This window comes from Cynocephalus volans, chromosome 8 (assembly GCF_027409185.1).
Source record: "Cynocephalus volans isolate mCynVol1 chromosome 8, mCynVol1.pri, whole genome shotgun sequence".
NCBI lineage: Eukaryota > Metazoa > Chordata > Mammalia > Dermoptera > Cynocephalidae > Cynocephalus > Cynocephalus volans.
The window spans coordinates 112053823-112072500 of record NC_084467.1 but is presented as its reverse complement, the minus strand read 5'-3'; the positions used below and the strand labels follow the sequence as shown (position 1 = coordinate 112072500).

The 18678-nt window shown below is 43.0% G+C and overlaps 2 protein-coding genes and 1 non-coding gene across 16 annotated transcripts in view; all 3 read right to left on the bottom strand.

The window, feature by feature from the left end:
* Positions 1–3408: 3408 nt before the first annotated feature.
* HAX1 (HCLS1 associated protein X-1) lies at positions 3409–6379 on the bottom strand. Of its 2 annotated transcripts, none has more exons than XM_063106240.1 (7): positions 6246–6379; positions 5451–5710; positions 5090–5277; positions 4365–4416; positions 4107–4213; positions 3894–3984; positions 3409–3650 (listed from the first exon to the last, which is right to left on the bottom strand). In XM_063106240.1, the coding sequence occupies exons 1-7, from the start codon at positions 6296–6298 to the stop codon at positions 3565–3567; spliced, it is 837 nt and encodes a 278-aa protein (XP_062962310.1). In that variant the 5' UTR covers positions 6299–6379; the 3' UTR covers positions 3409–3564. The 2 variants fall into 2 exon arrangements, with proteins under 2 accessions (XP_062962310.1, XP_062962311.1); XM_063106241.1 differs by having other exon boundaries at positions 5451–5748; positions 6246–6331.
* A 1426-nt stretch (positions 6380–7805) lies between these two features.
* Positions 7806–18678, bottom strand: part of UBAP2L (ubiquitin associated protein 2 like) — a 39833-nt gene continuing 28960 nt past the window's right edge. For 6 of the 13 annotated variants that reach the window (XM_063103625.1, XM_063103624.1, XM_063103621.1 and 3 more), the window contains 8 exons: positions 18142–18195; positions 17416–17497; positions 16439–16656; positions 15898–16003; positions 11077–11144; positions 9745–9942; positions 9279–9329; positions 7806–8452 (listed from right to left, as the gene is read on the bottom strand). In XM_063103625.1, coding sequence (XP_062959695.1) covers positions 8357–8452; positions 9279–9329; positions 9745–9942; positions 11077–11144; positions 15898–16003; positions 16439–16656; positions 17416–17497; positions 18142–18195 — 873 coding nt within the window. In that variant the 3' untranslated portion in view covers positions 7806–8356. Of the gene's footprint in view, positions 8453–9278; positions 9330–9744; positions 9943–11076; positions 11145–14111; positions 14511–15897; positions 16004–16438; positions 16657–17415; positions 17498–18141; positions 18196–18678 lie in introns of those variants that run through there. The other 7 variants (XM_063103627.1, XM_063103631.1, XM_063103629.1 and 4 more) reach the window with 2 other exon arrangements.
* Positions 17577–17713, bottom strand: LOC134385392 (small nucleolar RNA SNORA58). Its single transcript, XR_010024368.1, has one exon. It is a non-coding gene; the product is annotated as a small nucleolar RNA SNORA58 (small nucleolar RNA).

The following is an 18678-nucleotide window of genomic DNA, read 5'->3' as shown; positions in this document are numbered from 1 at the left end:
TTTAATTTATTGGTAATATATGGATATTTAAAGAGCCAAATAATTCTACAAGCCTTATGAAAAATAGCAGCTTCCTGACTCTAATGTCGATATCCCCCATAATTTTCCATTCCCCAGAAGCAACCATTTCAAACTTTTAAAATGTTTTCTTTAATATTTACCACTGTATCTCTAAATAATGTTTATAGTGCTACTTTTTCTTTAGTAGATACGATGGACTTTTACACTATGGAAGATCAGGATTTCACTGCACACTGCCCTCCCCACAACAAACATTATGCATAACCAAATCCTCTATCTTCCTCTATGTTAGACATAATATACCTTTGGTTAGAGCAGATTGTTTATGCTATCATGATAATATTAATTCTATTTAAAGCTGGGGCATACAATAGAATGTAATTAAACTCATTTTGTTACCATCTCCCCCCATGGTATTAATATGGTAATTATCTGTCTTTTTTGTTAGCTTAGTTTTCTAGATATTTATCATTTATTCTTTTTTTTTTAAAGGTACTTATTTATTCAACCCCAAACTCACCTGCCCTACAATTGTTAAAATCTTTCAATAACTAAAAACACCAGGTTTTTAGTTACATCATTTTGAAAAGATCTCTTCTGGAGCCTTCTGACATACTGCAGTCTAGACCATTTCCTCTATCTAAACCACAGCTGTATCTTAGAACCTCAGCATTCTGGGGATTCTTTTTCCCTCTTTTGAGTTGGATCCCATTTTCTAATGAAGAGAGATCCCTGAACAGAGCTGCACTTCCTCCAGAAGTTTCCTAAGAATAGGTACATAAGAGGCAAATGTTTGAGAACTTTCAGTATAAAAATGTCTATTATACTCACACATTTGATAGCTTACTGGGTATACAATTCTAAATTGAAAATAATTTTCCTACAGTATGTTCAAAGTATTGCTCCTTTGTCTTTTCTTTTTGTTTGTTTTGTTTTGGCAGCTGGCGGGTACAGAGATGGCACCCTGAGCCTTGATGTTGTCAGCACCATGCTTTAACCAACTGGGCTAACCGGCCAGCCCCAGCCTTCCTCTTTTTTAAATTTTATTTATTTTTTTGGCAGCTGGTAGGTACAGGGATCCAAACCCATAACCTTGGTGTTAACAGCAGCACGTTCTCCCAAGTGAGCAAACTGGCCGGCCCTTTCTTTTTTTAACTGACAAAAAATGTATATATTTTTCGTGTACAACATACTGTTTTGATGTACGTATACATTGTAGAATGGCTAAATGAGCTAATTAACATATATATTACCTAACAGTACTTATTCTTTGTAGTGAGAATACTTAAAATCTACTTTCTTAGCAGTTTTCAAAAATACAATACATTGTTATTAACAATAGTCACCATTTTGCACAATAGATCTCTTGAACTTATTCATCCTAACTGGAATTTTGTATCCTTTGACCATCATCTCCCCAACACCCACCTACCCCACCCCCCAGTAACCACCATTCTACCCTTTATTTCTATTCAACTTTTTTTTTTTTAGATTCCATATATAAATGAAATCATGTGGTATTTCTCTTTCTGAGCCCGGCTTATTTCATGTAACATAATGTCCTCCATGTTCATCCACATTGTTGTAAATGACAGGATTTCCTTCTTTTTTAAAAGTTGAGTAGTATTCCACTGTGTATATATACACATTTTTTCTTTATCCATTCATCCATTGATGGACACTTAGATTGATTCCATATCTTGCTATTGTAAATAGTGCTGCAATGAACATGGAAGTACAGACATATCTTCAACATACCACTTCATTTCTTTTGGATACATACCCAGTAGTGGGATTGCTAGTTCTCCATGCCATTAAAGTGTGAGAACATTCTGATTCCTGATCCTCTGTGATTTTTTTTTTTGGCAGCTGTCTGGTTCAACGTGTGTATTTTTTTTTTTTTTTCTTCCTCTCTCTATAACCTTTTAAATTCTTTGTCTCTAGTGTTCTAAAATTTCACATGATGTGCCTAGGAGTGGGTTTATTTTTATCCCTGGTGTCTAGCACATGGTGGGCCTTCTCAGGGTAGAAGTAATATCCTTCAATTCTGGAATTTTCTTGACTTATTTCATTGATGATTTCCACCAGTCTATTGTTTATATTTATGGTGGAACTCTATCTAAAAAGCTGACTGGAAAAATCAATTGTATTCTTATATAGTAGAGGAGTTAGAGGATAATAAAAAGGTAGAAAGACTTGTTCTACTAATTAAAACTTTATTCAAAAGTGTGATACAGGTATGAAGATAAATAGATTAATAGAATAGAAAACCCAGCACAGGGGGTTATGTATGTGTATGTATGTATGTGTGTGTGTTTATTTATAAATATATATACATGTGTATGTGTATATTTTTCCCAAATTGAAAAAAATGAAATTGGTCCCAATTCATACCATATACAAAGATAAATTCCAGGTGGATTTAAAAACCTAAATGTAGGGGGACTGGCCAGTTAGCTCAGTTGGTTAGAATGTGGCCTTGTAACACCAAAGTCAAGAGTTTGGATCCCTGTGCTGGCCAGCCACCAAAAAAATAAAAAATTTAAAAAAAAACCCAAATGTAAAAGGCAAAAACTATAAAACTTACAGCAGATAATACAAGAAAGTATCCTTTTAGCCTTGGTTTAAAAGAGATTTGTAAAAGATAAAAGAACACTGGCCATAAAAGAAAAATAAAGTTTCGCTACTATCACCTCCTATCCTTTGTTTTTATGTCACACCTCTTTAGAAAACTTCCCTGGGGCCGAGCCCGTGGCGCACTTGGTAGCGTGCTGCGCTAGGAGCGCGGCGACGCTCCCGCCGCGGGTTCGGATCCTATATAGGATATGACTGGTGCACTCACTGGCTGAGTGCCGGTCACGGAAAAAAAAAAAAAAAAAGAAAACTTCCCTTATTGTCATTTTAGTGGGGTTTCCAGAGGGAACAGATAAATAAATGTGTAAGATCTGCCACTCTGAACCACAGTATTGAAAAATTTTTTTAATGAGGAACAGATCTAGTAATGTTTGTGCTAGTTTATATTTTCTCTTATGTAAAAACAAAAACATAATAAAGCAGGAAATATTTGCCCATGTACTTCCTCAAGTTATCTCATGAACTACCCAGTCAGTTATCCCACACTTAGGGAAGCAGTTATTCTCTACTTCCACACACACTATCTTTTTGGAATCTGATGCATCCCTTTCTAGAAATTTTCCTGGAATAATCTCCAGTTACCTCCTCAATAAGGAAAATCATTTTCTACTAGTACCTGACCCTTACTTATCAAATCAGGTTTTGGAAGTGGAACAAAAAGAAATAAAGAGAAGCTCGTGGGTTAAGATAATTCGGGAAGCCCTGGATGGTTCTAGAAAGTGAAACAGCCTTGAGAAAACCAAGACCAAGGAATTAACATAAATAAAGGTTTTATTGGTCAGTTTGGGTGAGTGACATACTGATATACCCCAATACACTTTCACACATCCAAACTGAATCTAAGCTTACTTATGGTGGGCAATGGGCAGTAGGTGGAAAGCACCCGAAGGCTTCTGAGGGTTAACAAAGCTACCGGGACCGGAACCATCGTCCTAGGAATAAATCCAGGATGGAAAAGGCATCATCCAGGGCTGGAGGTCTTGGTGATTCTGGATCTAAGGAAGAAAGTCACACATATAGATGGGCTAAACAAAAGAGACTAGAGAGAAATAATATTAAAGGGTAGAAGAACAAAAGTTTCCCTTCCCGAAGAACGTAAGAGAAGTCAGGGGCTGGCAGTTAGCTCAGTTGGTTAGTGCCTGGTGCTCATGACACCAAGGTCCAGGGAGGATCCCTGTTGTATTGGCCAGCCGCAAAAAAAAAAAAAAAAAAAAAAAAGCAACATACTCTTAACTTACCATCTCTGGGACAACCATCTGCTTCTTGATGGGTTACTGTGGTCTCTGTCCGGCCTTCGCTGTCCACCACGATCTGGCGTTCCTCTACTGTCTACAAGGACAAGCCCCCACCAAATTCCTAACATTACTAAAGGATTATGTTTCTTTACACAGATCCCTTTTTCCAGGGCATTCCCTGGCCACAGTTTTCTTTAACCCTCTCTCTGAACTCACCCCATCTGGCTTAGTGATCTTGGTCACAGAGATGCTCTTAAAATAGGATTTGGGTTGAGGCTGTAAAACTGGGCCAAGGCCCTCCTCAGAAACCTGGGAATCAATATCTAGAAAAGCAGAGAGGTGAAGAACCAGGAGAGAGAGTCCAAAGGAAAAAAGGGGACAAGTGTGGCAGAATGGAACTTTATAAAGGGAGTACAGACAGAACTTCAGGTAAATAACAGAGGGCTGGTAAATGTCCCCTCCCTCCTGACTCACCATTGTCCTCTCTGGCTCTAGGATGTGGGGTCACAGGCCATATATCATCAAACTGCAGAAGAAGCCACAGTAAGTGAAAAGACACCTTCCAAACTGAAACTTGATGAGTCACAGATCCCAAACCACTCCCAAGTTCCAAAATCCCCTTCTCCCAGGAGAAATAATTCCATTCAGGATAGCTTTATTTACCTACTCCTTCCTGGCTGTTTTACGTAGTGTTCTACCAAAAAGACTTCCTGAACTGATAATTCCCTGTCCTCCCCCAACAATTCTGCCTTATCCAAGAATCATCTAGACCAGTATTTTGTTTTGTTTTTTTAAGAGAAACAGAACTCCCATTTTCTCCTGAAGAAAATCCTACAAGAAGCTTAATATAAAAAAAATACAAATAAACACATAAAAAAGTGCTACCTCAGTTGGTTAGAGCATGGTGTTGTAACACCAAGGTCAAGGATTTGGATCCCCTTACTGGCCAGCCACATACACGTAAAAATACTCACACACACACACACACACACACACACACACACACGCCAGCCACATACACGTAAAAATACACACACACACACACACACACACACAACACACACACACACACACAGTGGAGGGCCCAGGATTCCAACCCAAGTCTATCAACAAGACTGATTCCAACAAGGATTCTAGTCTTGCACTTTATTAGTGGTCTCCCCATAGGTTCTCACTTCAGGCCCAGATGGGGTACTCACCCTATGAAAAGGTCTCTGAGAACCCCAGTCTGGTGCTGATTTTGGGGATTCAGTCTTTGCATCACTCTCCAAGACCCCCCCAAAGATCCTGCGCTGGTGACTATCTGGATACTTAAGCATTGAGTCCCGAAGTGTCTGTCCCTCTCGTGGTCTCTCACCAGGTGTCTCTGACTCAGTACCTGGAAGTTCTGCAGAAAGGTGGCAGTGGATGCTGGGGTGGAAAAGGACTTGGGCTCTTTAAATCCCCCTTAAATCATCAGTCTACTCACACTTCCTATCCCCCAACTACTCCCTGAAGGATCTTTTTTCACCCACCAATGCACTAGAAACCATGGGTTCTCCCTCAGGTAAAGCCACACACCAGAAGGGTGGGAAGGCAAGGTCCAGGCCCCCATTTCGCTGAAGATGCTATTGAAATCCCGTACTAGGTCGTCGAAGCCGAAGTTATCGTAGAAACGCATCCCTCCTCCTGGGCTGAAGCTGAAGCTGAAGCCAAATTCCTCAGGAGGTTGGGGACCATCAAATCTCCGGCTCCCATGGCCCCATGCGGCTCCTTCTTCCTCTTCCTCATCATCCTCATCTTCATCTCGAGTCATCCCTCCAAAAAAGGGATCTTTGTGTCTGAGGGTGGAGGCAGATTGGCCACCAAGATTTCAGCACTATTTAAGCAATAAAATCAACTCATGGGTGGAAAAGCGGGACAAGAGCAAGGGTCCGGGAAGCTCGGGAGAGGGTTGGAGGACTGGATATAAAATCAAAAACATAATAGCTAACTGTTTTGTTTTAAGTTTTTATCAAAGTCAGCCCTCATTTCTCAACTCTTCCCAAACAACCTTCCCCTGGCTTTTCTTCAGTGACCCCAGCCCCCCCACCCCCCAAGGTCCTGCTCACTTGCTCATTGTCCTCTGCCCCAGAACCCCACTGTCTTCCCCGCTGGGCCCCTCTTTCATCACCCCAGTTGGAGAAAACCTATTTCTCCTCCTAACGACCGCATTGGTTACTGTCTCGGGGTGACTTCTCAATGCTGCCACTTCCGTCCTCTCCGCAGGATTTGAAGGAGTGGGGTAGAGGATGTTTTTCCAAAAATAGGGCGTAAGGGATCAAACTCCTCGCAGAAGACCTCCCCCTTCAATGTCCGATCCGGCCCTATTCTCACCTTCGAGGTCCAGAAAAGCCGAAAAAGCCACGGAAGAGATCAAAGAGGCTCATTTTCGTACTGGGTCTCCAACCTTTGAACCCCTCCCGTGGCCCATTCGCACCATGGGGCAGCCTACACTGAGCCGTCGGAAATTGAGCTAAGCGTCAGTCCGCGCTGCCGGAAAGCAAGCCTGCGATCCGGACACATTGTCGTAAAACGACCGTAAGCCGGACGTGGAAGTGGAGCCGGTAGGGACGGTCATTCTCCAAGAGATCAGCTCTCTGTGAGGGAAGTTGGCGTGCCGAATTTTTACTTTCCGGTGATCACCTCCCCCCTAAGTCGATTCTCCTTACTGCCGACTAACTCGGTCCAAAAATGTGTTTCGAGAGTTTGACCCCGGATAAAGCCGCCAGAGGGCAGCCCTAACGCACAGATGGGCTTGTCTGAGGCCCTCCCTCACCCCTGGACCGCCCACCCAAGGACGGCCAGCCTACCAGCAGAAACCACCTCGCCCCCTTCCTCGGTCGTGTTTCTAGACTGACCTGGGAGACACCTAATATTAGAGGGATGGACAAAAATGCTTTACCAAGCTCTTTCTAGATTGAATCCCCCAGAGCTGAGTAAAGACTTTGGGACAGGAATAGCCGGCTAGCAAAAGTGGTTAGAGCACAGCCTTATAACCCCAAGGTTACAGGTTCGTATCCCCATACCGACCACCTCCCCCAACCCCCCCTCCTTATGTAAGTATGTTATGTACGTTATCTCTGCAGCTAACGAGTTTGCCATAACCACAAAGGATTATTTTAGTTTTTATAAGCAGGCTCTGCAACCAGCAAGATAAAGGATCTGTAAGAGATAAGGGAAGAGAAGCTAGTGAAAAGGCCTGATTAGGAATAAAGAATTGGGGACTATAAGTATCCCTTTTTTCATCACTGATTTTTTTTTTTTTTTTTCTTTTGGTGGCTGGCCAGTGTGGAGATCTAAACCCTTGACCCTGGTGTTACAAGGATGTGTTCTAACCAACGGAGCTAACTGACCACCTTTTTTGTGACCGGCACTCAGCCAGTGAGTGCACCGGCCATTCCTATATAGGATCTGAACCCGCGGTGGGAGCGTCGCTGCGCTCCCAACGCCGCACTCTCCCGAGTGTGCCACGGGCTCGGCCCCCTATCATTGATTTTCAACTCCCTTCCTGTACCCCATTCCACCCCAGGCCTTGCTCTAGACTCCTTTTTTCAAGGGATTGGGTATAGCTATGCTACATGAAAGCACTCAATAATCAAGAACTACTGTAGTCTACTCCTGGGGGGAACGGCCGCAGGAAGATTTGTGGTGGTTCTTTCCAGTCATCAGGTTGTGAAATTCTTAGGGGTTAAGGAAAGGGAATCCCCTAAAGGGCAAGATACTAGCACATTAAGGTCAGAGGAGTTCTTAAAGGGCAAAGATTTCGTTTTATTCCACTGCCTTCGGGGCCTGCTACAGGAGGCCCAGTTGGTACAGTAATATTTATTCACCAAGCTGGTCATCGACGAGATTGAGGATATCCTAGACGGAGCAAGAATGGGCAGAGGCTGAAGGTAGAGGTTTTCTTTTTATATATACAAGACACATTAATCCATTAAATTTGAGGACACAGTACAAAATAAAACAAACAAAAAAAAACCACTTCAACTAATTCATCTGACAATGCTGTTCATATTCATGACGCCATTTTTTCGTTGTTGTTTTGTTTTCCTAATAATAAAGGAGGAGACTTAGGGCTGTTGGGCTGATATATATTTGGGAGTCCCTCCTCCCCACTTCACCCATACACCACCAGGGTGAACAGGAGGAAGCAAAGGAAGGGCAGGGCCCACAGCAAGTTTCATAATCTTGAATGCAAGGGGGAAGGAGGAGGAAGAGGAAAGGAAGGAAAGAAAAAGGATAAAATACAAATCCTATAATACATACAACAGAGTAGGAATGGTATGGGAATGGGACAGACATGAAGCTGAGGCATAGGGTGGGCCGCTGGGACTGGGGGGCAGCGGAATCCCCCCCCATTTCTTTCTCTCTTTGATGCTGCTTCCATAGATTCCAGGCTGAGAAGCCCTCTCAGAAGATGGGACCAGGAGAAGAGGGTCAGGGCCTCAGTTGGCCCCCCAGCTGTAGCTGTTGTAGGCAGACTTGTTGGTCTGGGGCTTCTGCGGGATGGAGCTGGTCTGGCTACGTTGCCCGCTGCCCGTCTGCAGGGGAATGGGAGGATCATGAAGAGGAAAAAGGTGTCTAGTTAGTGGGACACATCTGTATTATCTTCAGGTGGAGAGATGCAAATTGTCATGCTCTGCCATTCCCCTTACTTAGAAACTACTATGAAGTTTATTTCTCAACCACAGAAAATTTGGTCTACATAGTTGCTAGAGACCCTCTCTTACAAACAAGAAAGCATTTTTGACCTTTAAATAGGGGAAAGATGTAAAGAGGACAAGATACCTTTGGAGACAAGATAGTTTCAATCATTTTCAATTCTACCTCCTCCCAGAACTCCACCACCCACCCCTTCTCTGAAAGAAAGCTACTATCTAGAGAGAATTGTGGCCTCTTAGAGATGAGTGATCACAATGTGATTTCATTTTCATTGATCCCCATGAATGCCTCAACTGGAAAGCTGTCCTTGATGGCAAGGAAGCCCTTATTCTAGCTCCCCAGCCACCTATGATGGAGCTCTCAAGAGGTCACTTGCACCATCCTACGGATCCCCATCCATACCACACATAACATCTGTGAGCAAGGTAGGACAGACAGTCTGAGGTCTCCAGATGCTGCCTCACGAATCTTTTCCATTCTGGTAACCAAGTGTTTCCAGAGTTGGGGAAGGATAGAAAGATAAAGAGGGTGTTGAGGAGGGGAGGAGAAGAGGAAGGGGAGGCCAGAGAGCTCAGCAAGGTGTTTGTGTTTGTGTATCCCGATTTGTGACCACGCAGTCTTTTCTTTCCAAGTTCCCTGAGGCTGTGGAGGTGAAATGAGGACTGAAAAGGAGTGGGTTCAAGCATATTCATTCAGTTTCATTACCTGCTCCTCCTGCTGGCGCTGGCAACAGAGAATCATCTGCAAATATGGTAGCTGAGGCAGAACCAGGATATATGGAAAATAAAGGGACAAACTTTGACAATAGAACTCCACCATTAGAAGGAAAAAGCTATAATGTCAGGGAAGGGGGAAGACTGGGAGAGGTATGAGGGGAAGTGTGACCCAGGTCTGATGGGATGACAACTGTGCCATGGGACGAGGTGGAGGAGAAAGGCACCAAAGGAATTGGGCAAAAAAGGTTTCAAACTGGCCCCTTCTCTGACATTTCCTTTGCTGGCTGCTAGTGTTATGTGCGCTTGTGTCTGTATGTGCTGTGTGCCCATGGCTGGCGCTGGGAAGGGATTGGGTGAAGGTGGTGCTGAGGAAGGGTAAGAAAAGGAAAGGGGAGGCAGTTTTAAGGGACAGGAAGGAAGAGGAAGGGAAAGGACAGAGGGGGAAAGTCTATTACCTGGCCATCCTGCTGCAGGTGATGGTGAAGGATCTGGGAGTGCGGCTGCTGATGGGGGGTCAGAATGTGCATAAAGGGGGCAGGTGGGTAGGCAGCAGCTGTGGCCGGATTGATGGGCCCCCCACTTCCTAGGGCTGAAGGCAAGTTGAAGGAGGCAGCAGGAGTACCGGAATGAAAACCTTGTTTCTCAAAGGACTGCTATCAAGGAGGACAGGAAGAGAGAGCGCAAAAGGGATCAGCAAATGAATCCTGGGAGTTTCTGAGCCCAAGCTTCCTCCCCCCGCCACAGAAAGCAGCATGGTGTCACTGAAGGAACCATGCACCTGAAGTCAGATATTCAGATCTCAGTCCCCAGCTCTGCCCTTTAATAGCTGTGTGATCGTGACCAAATTACTCAATCTCTCAGCCTATTTTCTTATACATAAAACAGGGATGCTAACTGACTTTTCTGTCACAAGGATCAAATGAGAGGATGAATGTGAAAGTACTTTGTAAAATCTAATGTCACAGGAGTTTATGAACAAAGCTAAATTTGCTGACTACTCTTGGCATTCCTACCCCTGGAATTGGATAGAAACTAGAACTCCTTGGATGTTTCAAAAGAAATGAATACACACAGAGGTATCTTGAGTGTTAAAGGTTTTGGCCATGACACACTCCCCCCCAAACCCCTAATATTTATAGCAAACTTTTAATTATTTATGTTATGGGATAAAAGCAACACAACACAAACCTGTGGATAACTCAAATGCCTCACCCAGTTATTGGATTGTCTCCTTTTCCCATTCCCACTCTGTTAAAGATTTACTCACAAAGAATGTAATAAACTAGCTTTCCTTCATTCTTGTATTTGTTCTCTTGGAAAGTTATAAAAAAGATTGGGAGTGGGTAGGTAAAGGGGCCAGGACAGTTGCACAGTAAATCACATGACACATTTTAAAAAATTTGCCATACCTCACTTTCCTATTACATTTCTTGTTTTTTGCCTCAGAGGGCTAAATTTTAATGTCTTAGAGAAATTGAGGTTTAGAGAAGACCACTCGTTTAGAAATGAGGTAGAATGTGTTTCCTGACACCTCTACTAGGGTTGTTCTTGTTCACCGTATTTCTATTCTAACATTGCAACTCTTTTTTTTTGTCTTTTTCGTGACCGGTACTCAGCCAGTGAGTGCACCGGCCATTCCTATATAGGATCCGAACCCGCGGCGGAAGCGTCGCTGCGCTCCCAGCGCCACACTCTCCCGAGTGCGCCACGGGCTCGGCCCTCAACATTGCAACTCTATCTCCTCTATGTCCCTCTTTTTCCACTTCTATCCAGAGCCAGGCACCTACCTGGGTTTTGGAGTATACAGAACCCGAGATATCTGGCACGCCCGTGTTACTGGAGGTGACTGATACACCTGGGAGAGGAGGAAACAGACAGGAGGATTAGCTCAGCTAGCTGCCTGGCCTATATTTGTGGGATGAGGTGATGTCTGCAGCCTTTCTAGCTATAGCACTGCAAGGAAATTTTGGTCTGTTTTTCCAGCTTCAGGTCAGTCCTGAGAGATAAGAGTTTGTGATACAAAAGCTCCCTAAATGTTCCTTTGCCTTTTCTGGGTGTGTGCTGAGCCTATGTGTGAGTGAGGTGAGTTGTGTTTTTTTTTGGGGGGGGGGCGGGCAAGGGGATATAATCAAACTTCACTAGCATATACAATTTTTTTTTTTTTTTTTTTTTTTAAAAGATGACCGGTAAGGGGATCTTAACCCTTGACTTGGTGTTGTCAGCACCACGCTCACCCAGTGAGCAAACCGGCCATCCCTATATGGGATCCGAATCCGCAGCCTTGGCGCTCCCAGCGCCACACTCTCCCGAGTGAGCCACGGGCTCAGCCCAGCATATACAATTTTAAAAATACTTTTGTGCCAATACCCAACAAGAATGTAATAAGCTTTTAATGTCCATTTCAAATAAATCCACCCAAACTCCATTCAGTCCTGTCCCTGAAGACTTGGGTTATGTGGCTCTTTCTGTTACTGAAGAGAGACTTTTGGGCTCAAAATTCATGCCTCCACAGCATAAGGTAAGTACTAGAAGAACAGTCCAATTCAACACTCAAGAGCACTTTCCTTCTTAGAGCTTCTGCTCACTTAGTCCAGATTCTCCAGTCTTGGAGCCTCTAGACTATATACTTATGATTTAAAGGGCTGACACAAAGATGAATTTCCATTTACACAATTTAAGCCTAAGCACATTGGGGTGGGGAGGAGTAGGAAAGTAGACAGGGTTAGGTTATCTCCCACAGCCTAGGTGAACACAAAACACCCAATGTCATTTTCAATTTACAACTTCAGCTTCTCCATGAGATAAAAGCTCTGACCCCATATCCCAACTCACCTGTTTCTTGCTGAAAAAACTCTACTAACACTATAACTTTCAGGAAACCAGAGTAATACCTCATTTTAATTTGTATTCCTCAAAGTGAAATTACTCTCGTAGGGTATAGGGCAATGGGTCAAGGAGAGAGGAAAAGCCATGGATAAATAATCTAGCATCTGGCTTGAGATATTTTAAACAAAAATTTGAGGAAAAATATTTAACTAGAAATTTAAATATATGATTTTTAAAAGATATTAGTTTCCATGAAGATAAAATTTCAGAAAAACTGCATTTCTGTCTATGCTCTTGAATTCTTCCCCTCAGAGGTATACAATCCTTCTCCTACTTTGTTAGGAGCACTTTGATGGAAAAGTTTTTAGAAGCACTGTACTAGAGTTACCAAATCACAAAAAAAGGATCTTTCATTCACTCACAATTCAAGAGCAATCTCCTTTCAAACTCCAGAACCCAGATCCTCCCATGCTTAGGAAAAAGGCAGCCTTCAAAAGTTAAGCCCACCTTGGACAGTCACTTTAGAACTTTCCCAATAGAAGTGGCATGTTAACCTGGAAAGCCCTCTCACATCTTAAGTCCAGATAGTTCCAGGGAGGAGCAAACACCAACTAGGAAAAAGAACAGAACTACAAAAACCAAGCAAGAGAAAATACTTCATCTCCAACATACCAACTCTACTTTAAAGGCACTGAGGTAAAAGAAGGGAACAATACAGGAACTTCTTAAGGAGCTAATGGAGTACTTTTTTCCCTTCTGTCTTCAAACCCTGGTGCCTGGTCTGGCAAATCACTGCGTAACAGGTATAACTTTAAGAACTTACTTATGTAAAATATTAAAACTAATGAGGTTTGTGTGGAAGGGCTGAGAGTGAAGGTGTAATAAACAGGACATAAATAGAACATTTTTAAGACAAACTAAAAGAAACAATTTTTTTTTACTGCAAAGGCTCAAACATCTTGTTTGGTCACTTTGTAGTGAGGCTAGGTGGCCTACATAGGATGGGAGAAATGACTAACTGGATTCTCAAGCCGGGTGGTAGAGAGGAATTTAGTTCCAATGTGCCCCTACCTGGTCTCATTCTTTCTAGAGGCTGGGCTAGCTAAAAATCAGCTTCTAGTCCAGAGGCCTTAACTTGGATATGGGGTTGAAGGGATTGGAAATGCAGGAACAAAGACAATACTCTGTATAGTAGCCATAATACCATCAATGTAAGCACTAGAGACCCTAGAAAATAATGGGTATTGGTACTCCAGAGGGCTGTGAACAAATACAGGGAAGGCTGAATACTTTGGTTTCTGATTAACCAAGGGTGGTGATATCACTGTCCAAGTTAACTCTACAAAGAAAGGGTGTACTAGTAGGACTGAGTGGGGATTAGAATTTCCACATTCAAGGAGATGTCTGGCCATACTTTTCCAACACATCCTTAGCTATACCCACAAGTGCAAAACGACTAATAATTCAGTTTCTAAAAAGCCATCAAGGGACTAAGAACAATGCTCCAGGCTAGCACAGTTTTCACAGAGCCTGAGTCATCAACTAACTGATCACTAATGACTTTATCAGATCTCAGCCACTTGGCCTTTGGGAACCATATGTGAGAACGAAGGCTTGGAAAATAACTTTGCTAACAAAAGCTCTGAACACCATCTCTTTTACCTGTCACCATAACATGACACACTAAACTTTTTTGTTCTTTCCCCTCTGCTTACATCAGAGGCAAGGGGAAGATCTAAATGAGAAAGTAAAGAGATATAAGCATGGGGATTCAGAAGTTTTCTACAAACAGCTTTCTTTACCAACCAATCAACAGGCTGGAAACTGAGGCTGTCCTCCCACCACCACCTTAATAAAACCACCATACTGAAATGTTAACAGTTCTTTAGCTATGCTGGGGTTTGACTAAAAAGGCCACCCTCCACCCTTCATCCACAGCACAAAATTGGTTCCTAGTGTCCAGAAAGACATGCACGGAAAGAACGCCAGAGTTAACTAAAGAAATACCACAGTTTATTGAAGACTACAAATATTTTTGTTACAAGTTGAAACTACATGCCTTCCAGAAATCAAAAGCAACAGCAGGTGTGTGCATTGATGCTTCGGAGGTGCTGCACCGCTTGCACTCGAAATGGGTAAAACAGGGTCAGACATATGGGGGAGTATGAAATAGGGGAGGGGCAAGTTCAAAAGCCCAGAAGTCTTATCCACCAACTCATTTCCCCAAGCCACGCAGGCCATGGCCTCAGCTCAGCAGGCTCTCCTCAGTGGTCTGGTTTCTGAAACAAGACTTCAGTGCAAATTTATACACACACACAAAACATAGCCCCCAGCCTCGGGCCAAATTAGCTCTCAGCCGTCCAGAAATGCTTGTAAGGGGGTGGATATTTTCTTCCTAAAAGGAATCAAATACATAAAAATAAATGAATTTAGAGGTTGATGAGGAATGGAATGACAAGAGCCCTCTGTGGGGTTGGGAATTGGGAGTTCTGAAAGGGCCATTCTAACAGCTTTCTGAAATCATAAGGGAGGGAAGAATCTAAGATTTCCAGAATCAGGTATGCCTATTCTCTTACATTATCAATCACCTACCTCTTAAAATTATTGAACCTAGTCCAACTAAAACTTAAACCTAGTGTTCTCAAAATTGGGCCATTCCAAGTCAAAACGCTTGTAATCCACCCCACTAAGGATTAGAGTGGACCTTGTTCAGTGAGAAGGGTGGCCACAAGGAGTCTAAGTATGAACTCTCAATGGGGCTTCTCAGGATTTCTTTTATTTAAATCAGACCCATTCTAAGTCATACAGTTCAAAGCTCCACCCGGCTATTAGTTCCTAGACCTACTGCCTTCTGTGCTCAGCTCAGACGGTTTCCCAATTATGGAAAACCTTGGGCAATTTACCCACTTGGAGCTTCACAAGGTAAAGAACACAGATGCTGTTCCATCTAAATCACCATGAAACTGTAGTTGAGCTGAGAGCTTTGAAGGACAACCCTCAACACCAACACCTAACAACTGCAACAACCTCATCTTCTTACTCACACGTCACTGAAAAATTAGAAATGTTTTATTCAAAGACCCCTTCTTATTTCCTGTCCTCCAAAAGTGGAGCACAGATGTCAGGTATGGAAGCATGGAATAGACCAAGTATTTTGGTCAGTATCCATCCAGAGGATTCCTACACTTCTCTTCCTGCCATCAGATGTGGAAATGGATTTTACAAAGAGACCAGCCATACAAATGAAGGAACCTAAAAGTCCAACTCTCCCAGTCCAATTCTTATTCTACTGGAATTGTTGTGTCTACCCCTTTCTCTATATATCTTAGATCTAGTTAGGGAATAAAAAGGGAGCCACATGAGAAAAGTAGAACTACAAAGATATTTAAGCCAAACCTATCACAGCTATGAACCCAGTTAAGCCTTCTATTCAGTGGGTATATTCCCCTGTGTACTATCAGTGCCATACACATTAACATCTGCCTCCACAGACATCTCAGCAAAATCTTAGGGCCCCTTGCCCTAATTCCCACCCAAAGTTTAGGCCAGCCAACATAGCCAAAAGATGCCCTTGGGCATTCCCACCATGAGTAGTGGACAAATGTCCTAGTCCTCTGTTGGTGCTGTTCCCAGACACCCAAATCAGTCAAGCATTAGCAATCATACATGGAGCATCAGCACAACCTCATCAACCTCTTTTCTCAAGCACCAAGTCTTCCTCCCTAAAAGTCATGCAATAACACCCCACAGATATCACTGAGCTAGGGCCAAGGTAAGCTTACCAGTGTTGTATCCATGAGACCCATATCCACTCGGCTGTTGGAAAGGGGTGGCCGATGCATTCACACTGACATTCACACCATGCTGCTTGGAAGAGGTAGGAGCCACCTAATGAGCAAAAAAGCCAGAACTGCAGTGAAATGGCAGTAAGATACTATCTGTCCTACCTGCCTATTCCAGGGACCTGGCGTTCAGAAGGCTACCTGTCCTGATGTAGGCTAGCTACAGTTTGTTTAGTATTTCTAGAATCAACCAGTGAAGTAAAAAAATGGTAGTTCGGAGAAAGGAAAAGGGGAAGTGGTAGCAGAATAAATGAATGACGGTTTGAGGGAAACAAAACTGTATATCATATTATACCCTTGGCTAATTCTAAGAACAGGTAATTCCTACTCCAATTCCAACAATTCCAGCCCCACTCTCCATTCCAGGCCAGAGGTAGAAACTGTTCCCTCTAATTCATTACTAAAGAGTCATCTAACCTTGAAAAGAGCTAGGATAATGTCCAGGGCTAGGATCCTACACCATGAGAGATCAAGTACTCACAGGGAACACAGCAGGCCCATACTGGAAGGTGCTGGGGAGGCCCGGGACCCCTGTGTAGTATGGCAGGCTGGTGTAACTGTAGCCAGGAGGCAGCGCCGGATTCAGGAATGTCTGCTGCGTGGTGTGGTGAGTCTGCGTCTGATTCTGTTGGGGCTGGGCCAAGGTTGTGGCCGGAGCTGGGGAGGAGGCATCCCCACGACCGAACTTTGTGAGGTCACCTGTGACAGAAGAGGCTAAATGTACCTGCCTCTTTCACCCCAATACCAATGTAGAATTACTTCTGGTTTCACATGTTTCTAGAAGATCCCATTCAAAGACTGTAATTCAATTCCTTGAATTACATTTCTTTGTAGGTCCTCTTAGCATTGCTCAGCACAGTGATAGTCAAGGACTAATGCTGAATAATTGTGCAATGCTGTGGCAAAGACAAGCTTCTAGAACAAAGCTACTACACGATTATTTCTCTGCCCACTCATGTTTTCTTTTATCTCTCCCCCACTTTCCTCCCCTCTGCTCCTCCATGGGGAATACCCCAAGCTGGATTTGAAGGACAATGATAGATCAGGGAAAATGATAAGTCAATGAGGACAACGATAGGTTAGGTGGAAAAAAGAATGCCCAGGCCTAGCAGGGCAATGAGACTGCCACTGTGAGTAGGGTACAGGGGCAGAGATGAGCACAGAAGGTCAGTTCAATCACTATACTTCCTGGAAAAAGCTGGAGAATGGCTGAGAAAAGCAAGTCGAGATAATCATCTGGAAATCACAGGGAGACGAGAGAGACGAAAAGAAAAAAGCAACCACATGCCCATCTTTAGCAGGATTCTGAATCTACTAACTCTAATTCATCACATCCATTCTATACCTCTTCCAAAGATCTTAATCAAGGTTAGAAACGGGTCCCTTCTTGCTACCAATCAGGTTCCTGCCACCAATCCTAAAACAATTTCCCTTTATTCAGCTCCATCCCAGTCCTACCAGAATAAGGGTTGCTGGCCAAGCTACCATCCCTCCCAGTCAGTGGAGTGGTAGGTGTGGGAAATGGGATGCTGTAGTAATCCTAGGAGAGAGAAATAACAGAGATTCAATGCCCATCATACCCCAACACGAGAAATTATTTCCACAGGTGAGAAGCCAGGTAATGTTGGAGTACTGCAGTTTATCCAGCCACTGATTAAGCTGGTTAGAGCTAGCACAAACTCCCAAATTACTCTTGCATACACTGTCCCCCCTGCCTGGCCATGAATATAGTCACGCAAGGTCTACGGGTATGCCCACTGGAGAATACATCAAGGCCCACCAGGACCAATACTTTCAACCCTCTAGATATCATCCCTACCAGTCTATGCCAGGTTTATACTACTGAGAAAACAGATCTTTCTTTCTGTAATGTAAAGTGTTTGAGACATAACAGAAAGCATCCTGAGAGCTCCAGAGTACTCTATTGGGCCATAGTTTAGGTTAAAATATGTTTACTTCAAAGATGCTACAACTCTAATTAAAAAAAGAAAAAAGCTACCGTCTGTTAGAACCACACACACAAGTCCTTATATTCTAATATATCTTAAATCAAAGTGTGTGTATGGAGAAACGGGTTCAAAAAGAGATACGTCTGTGACTTATCAACTGAACATTTGAGATAATCCTCCCAACACTAATTTTTAGGATCACTTTCTTTTCCAAAGCTCTACCCCATATACTTACCAATGGAAATCTTGTCTGAAGCATCTGCAAGTCATCATAACCATATACTTGTGGCTGAAAGATATAAACATGTAACAATATTAGTGAGAACTGGTCACAATGGTGGCAAACCAAGGAGCTAAGAGGCAAGATAATTTAACAGAACATTCACCCTTCTTTTTAGATAGAACAGGAAACAGATTATTTCTTTGTTTTCTTTAAGGAGTGAAGTACAGATTAAATGATTCATGAAAGGTCTTGAAGCTTTCCTGGAGCTAAACACTGCTGATTCAACTAGGTTGGCCTCTGGGCAGCAGTAGGGTAGATACAAGTTTTATACAATAGCCTTCAAAATCTGCCTTAAAATGTATCTTTTCCAGAAAGGATTCATATTTTACTCGTGTTCTCCAATTTCTGGGTAGTAACAGTGTGTTGATATCAAAAAATGTGTAGTAGTACTATTTGGATGTTTCATTTGTATGATGTTTATCCAGACTTCCTCTGTAAGGACAAGAACAGATGTCTCATAAAAAAATTTTCATAAACTCCCTTCATCTT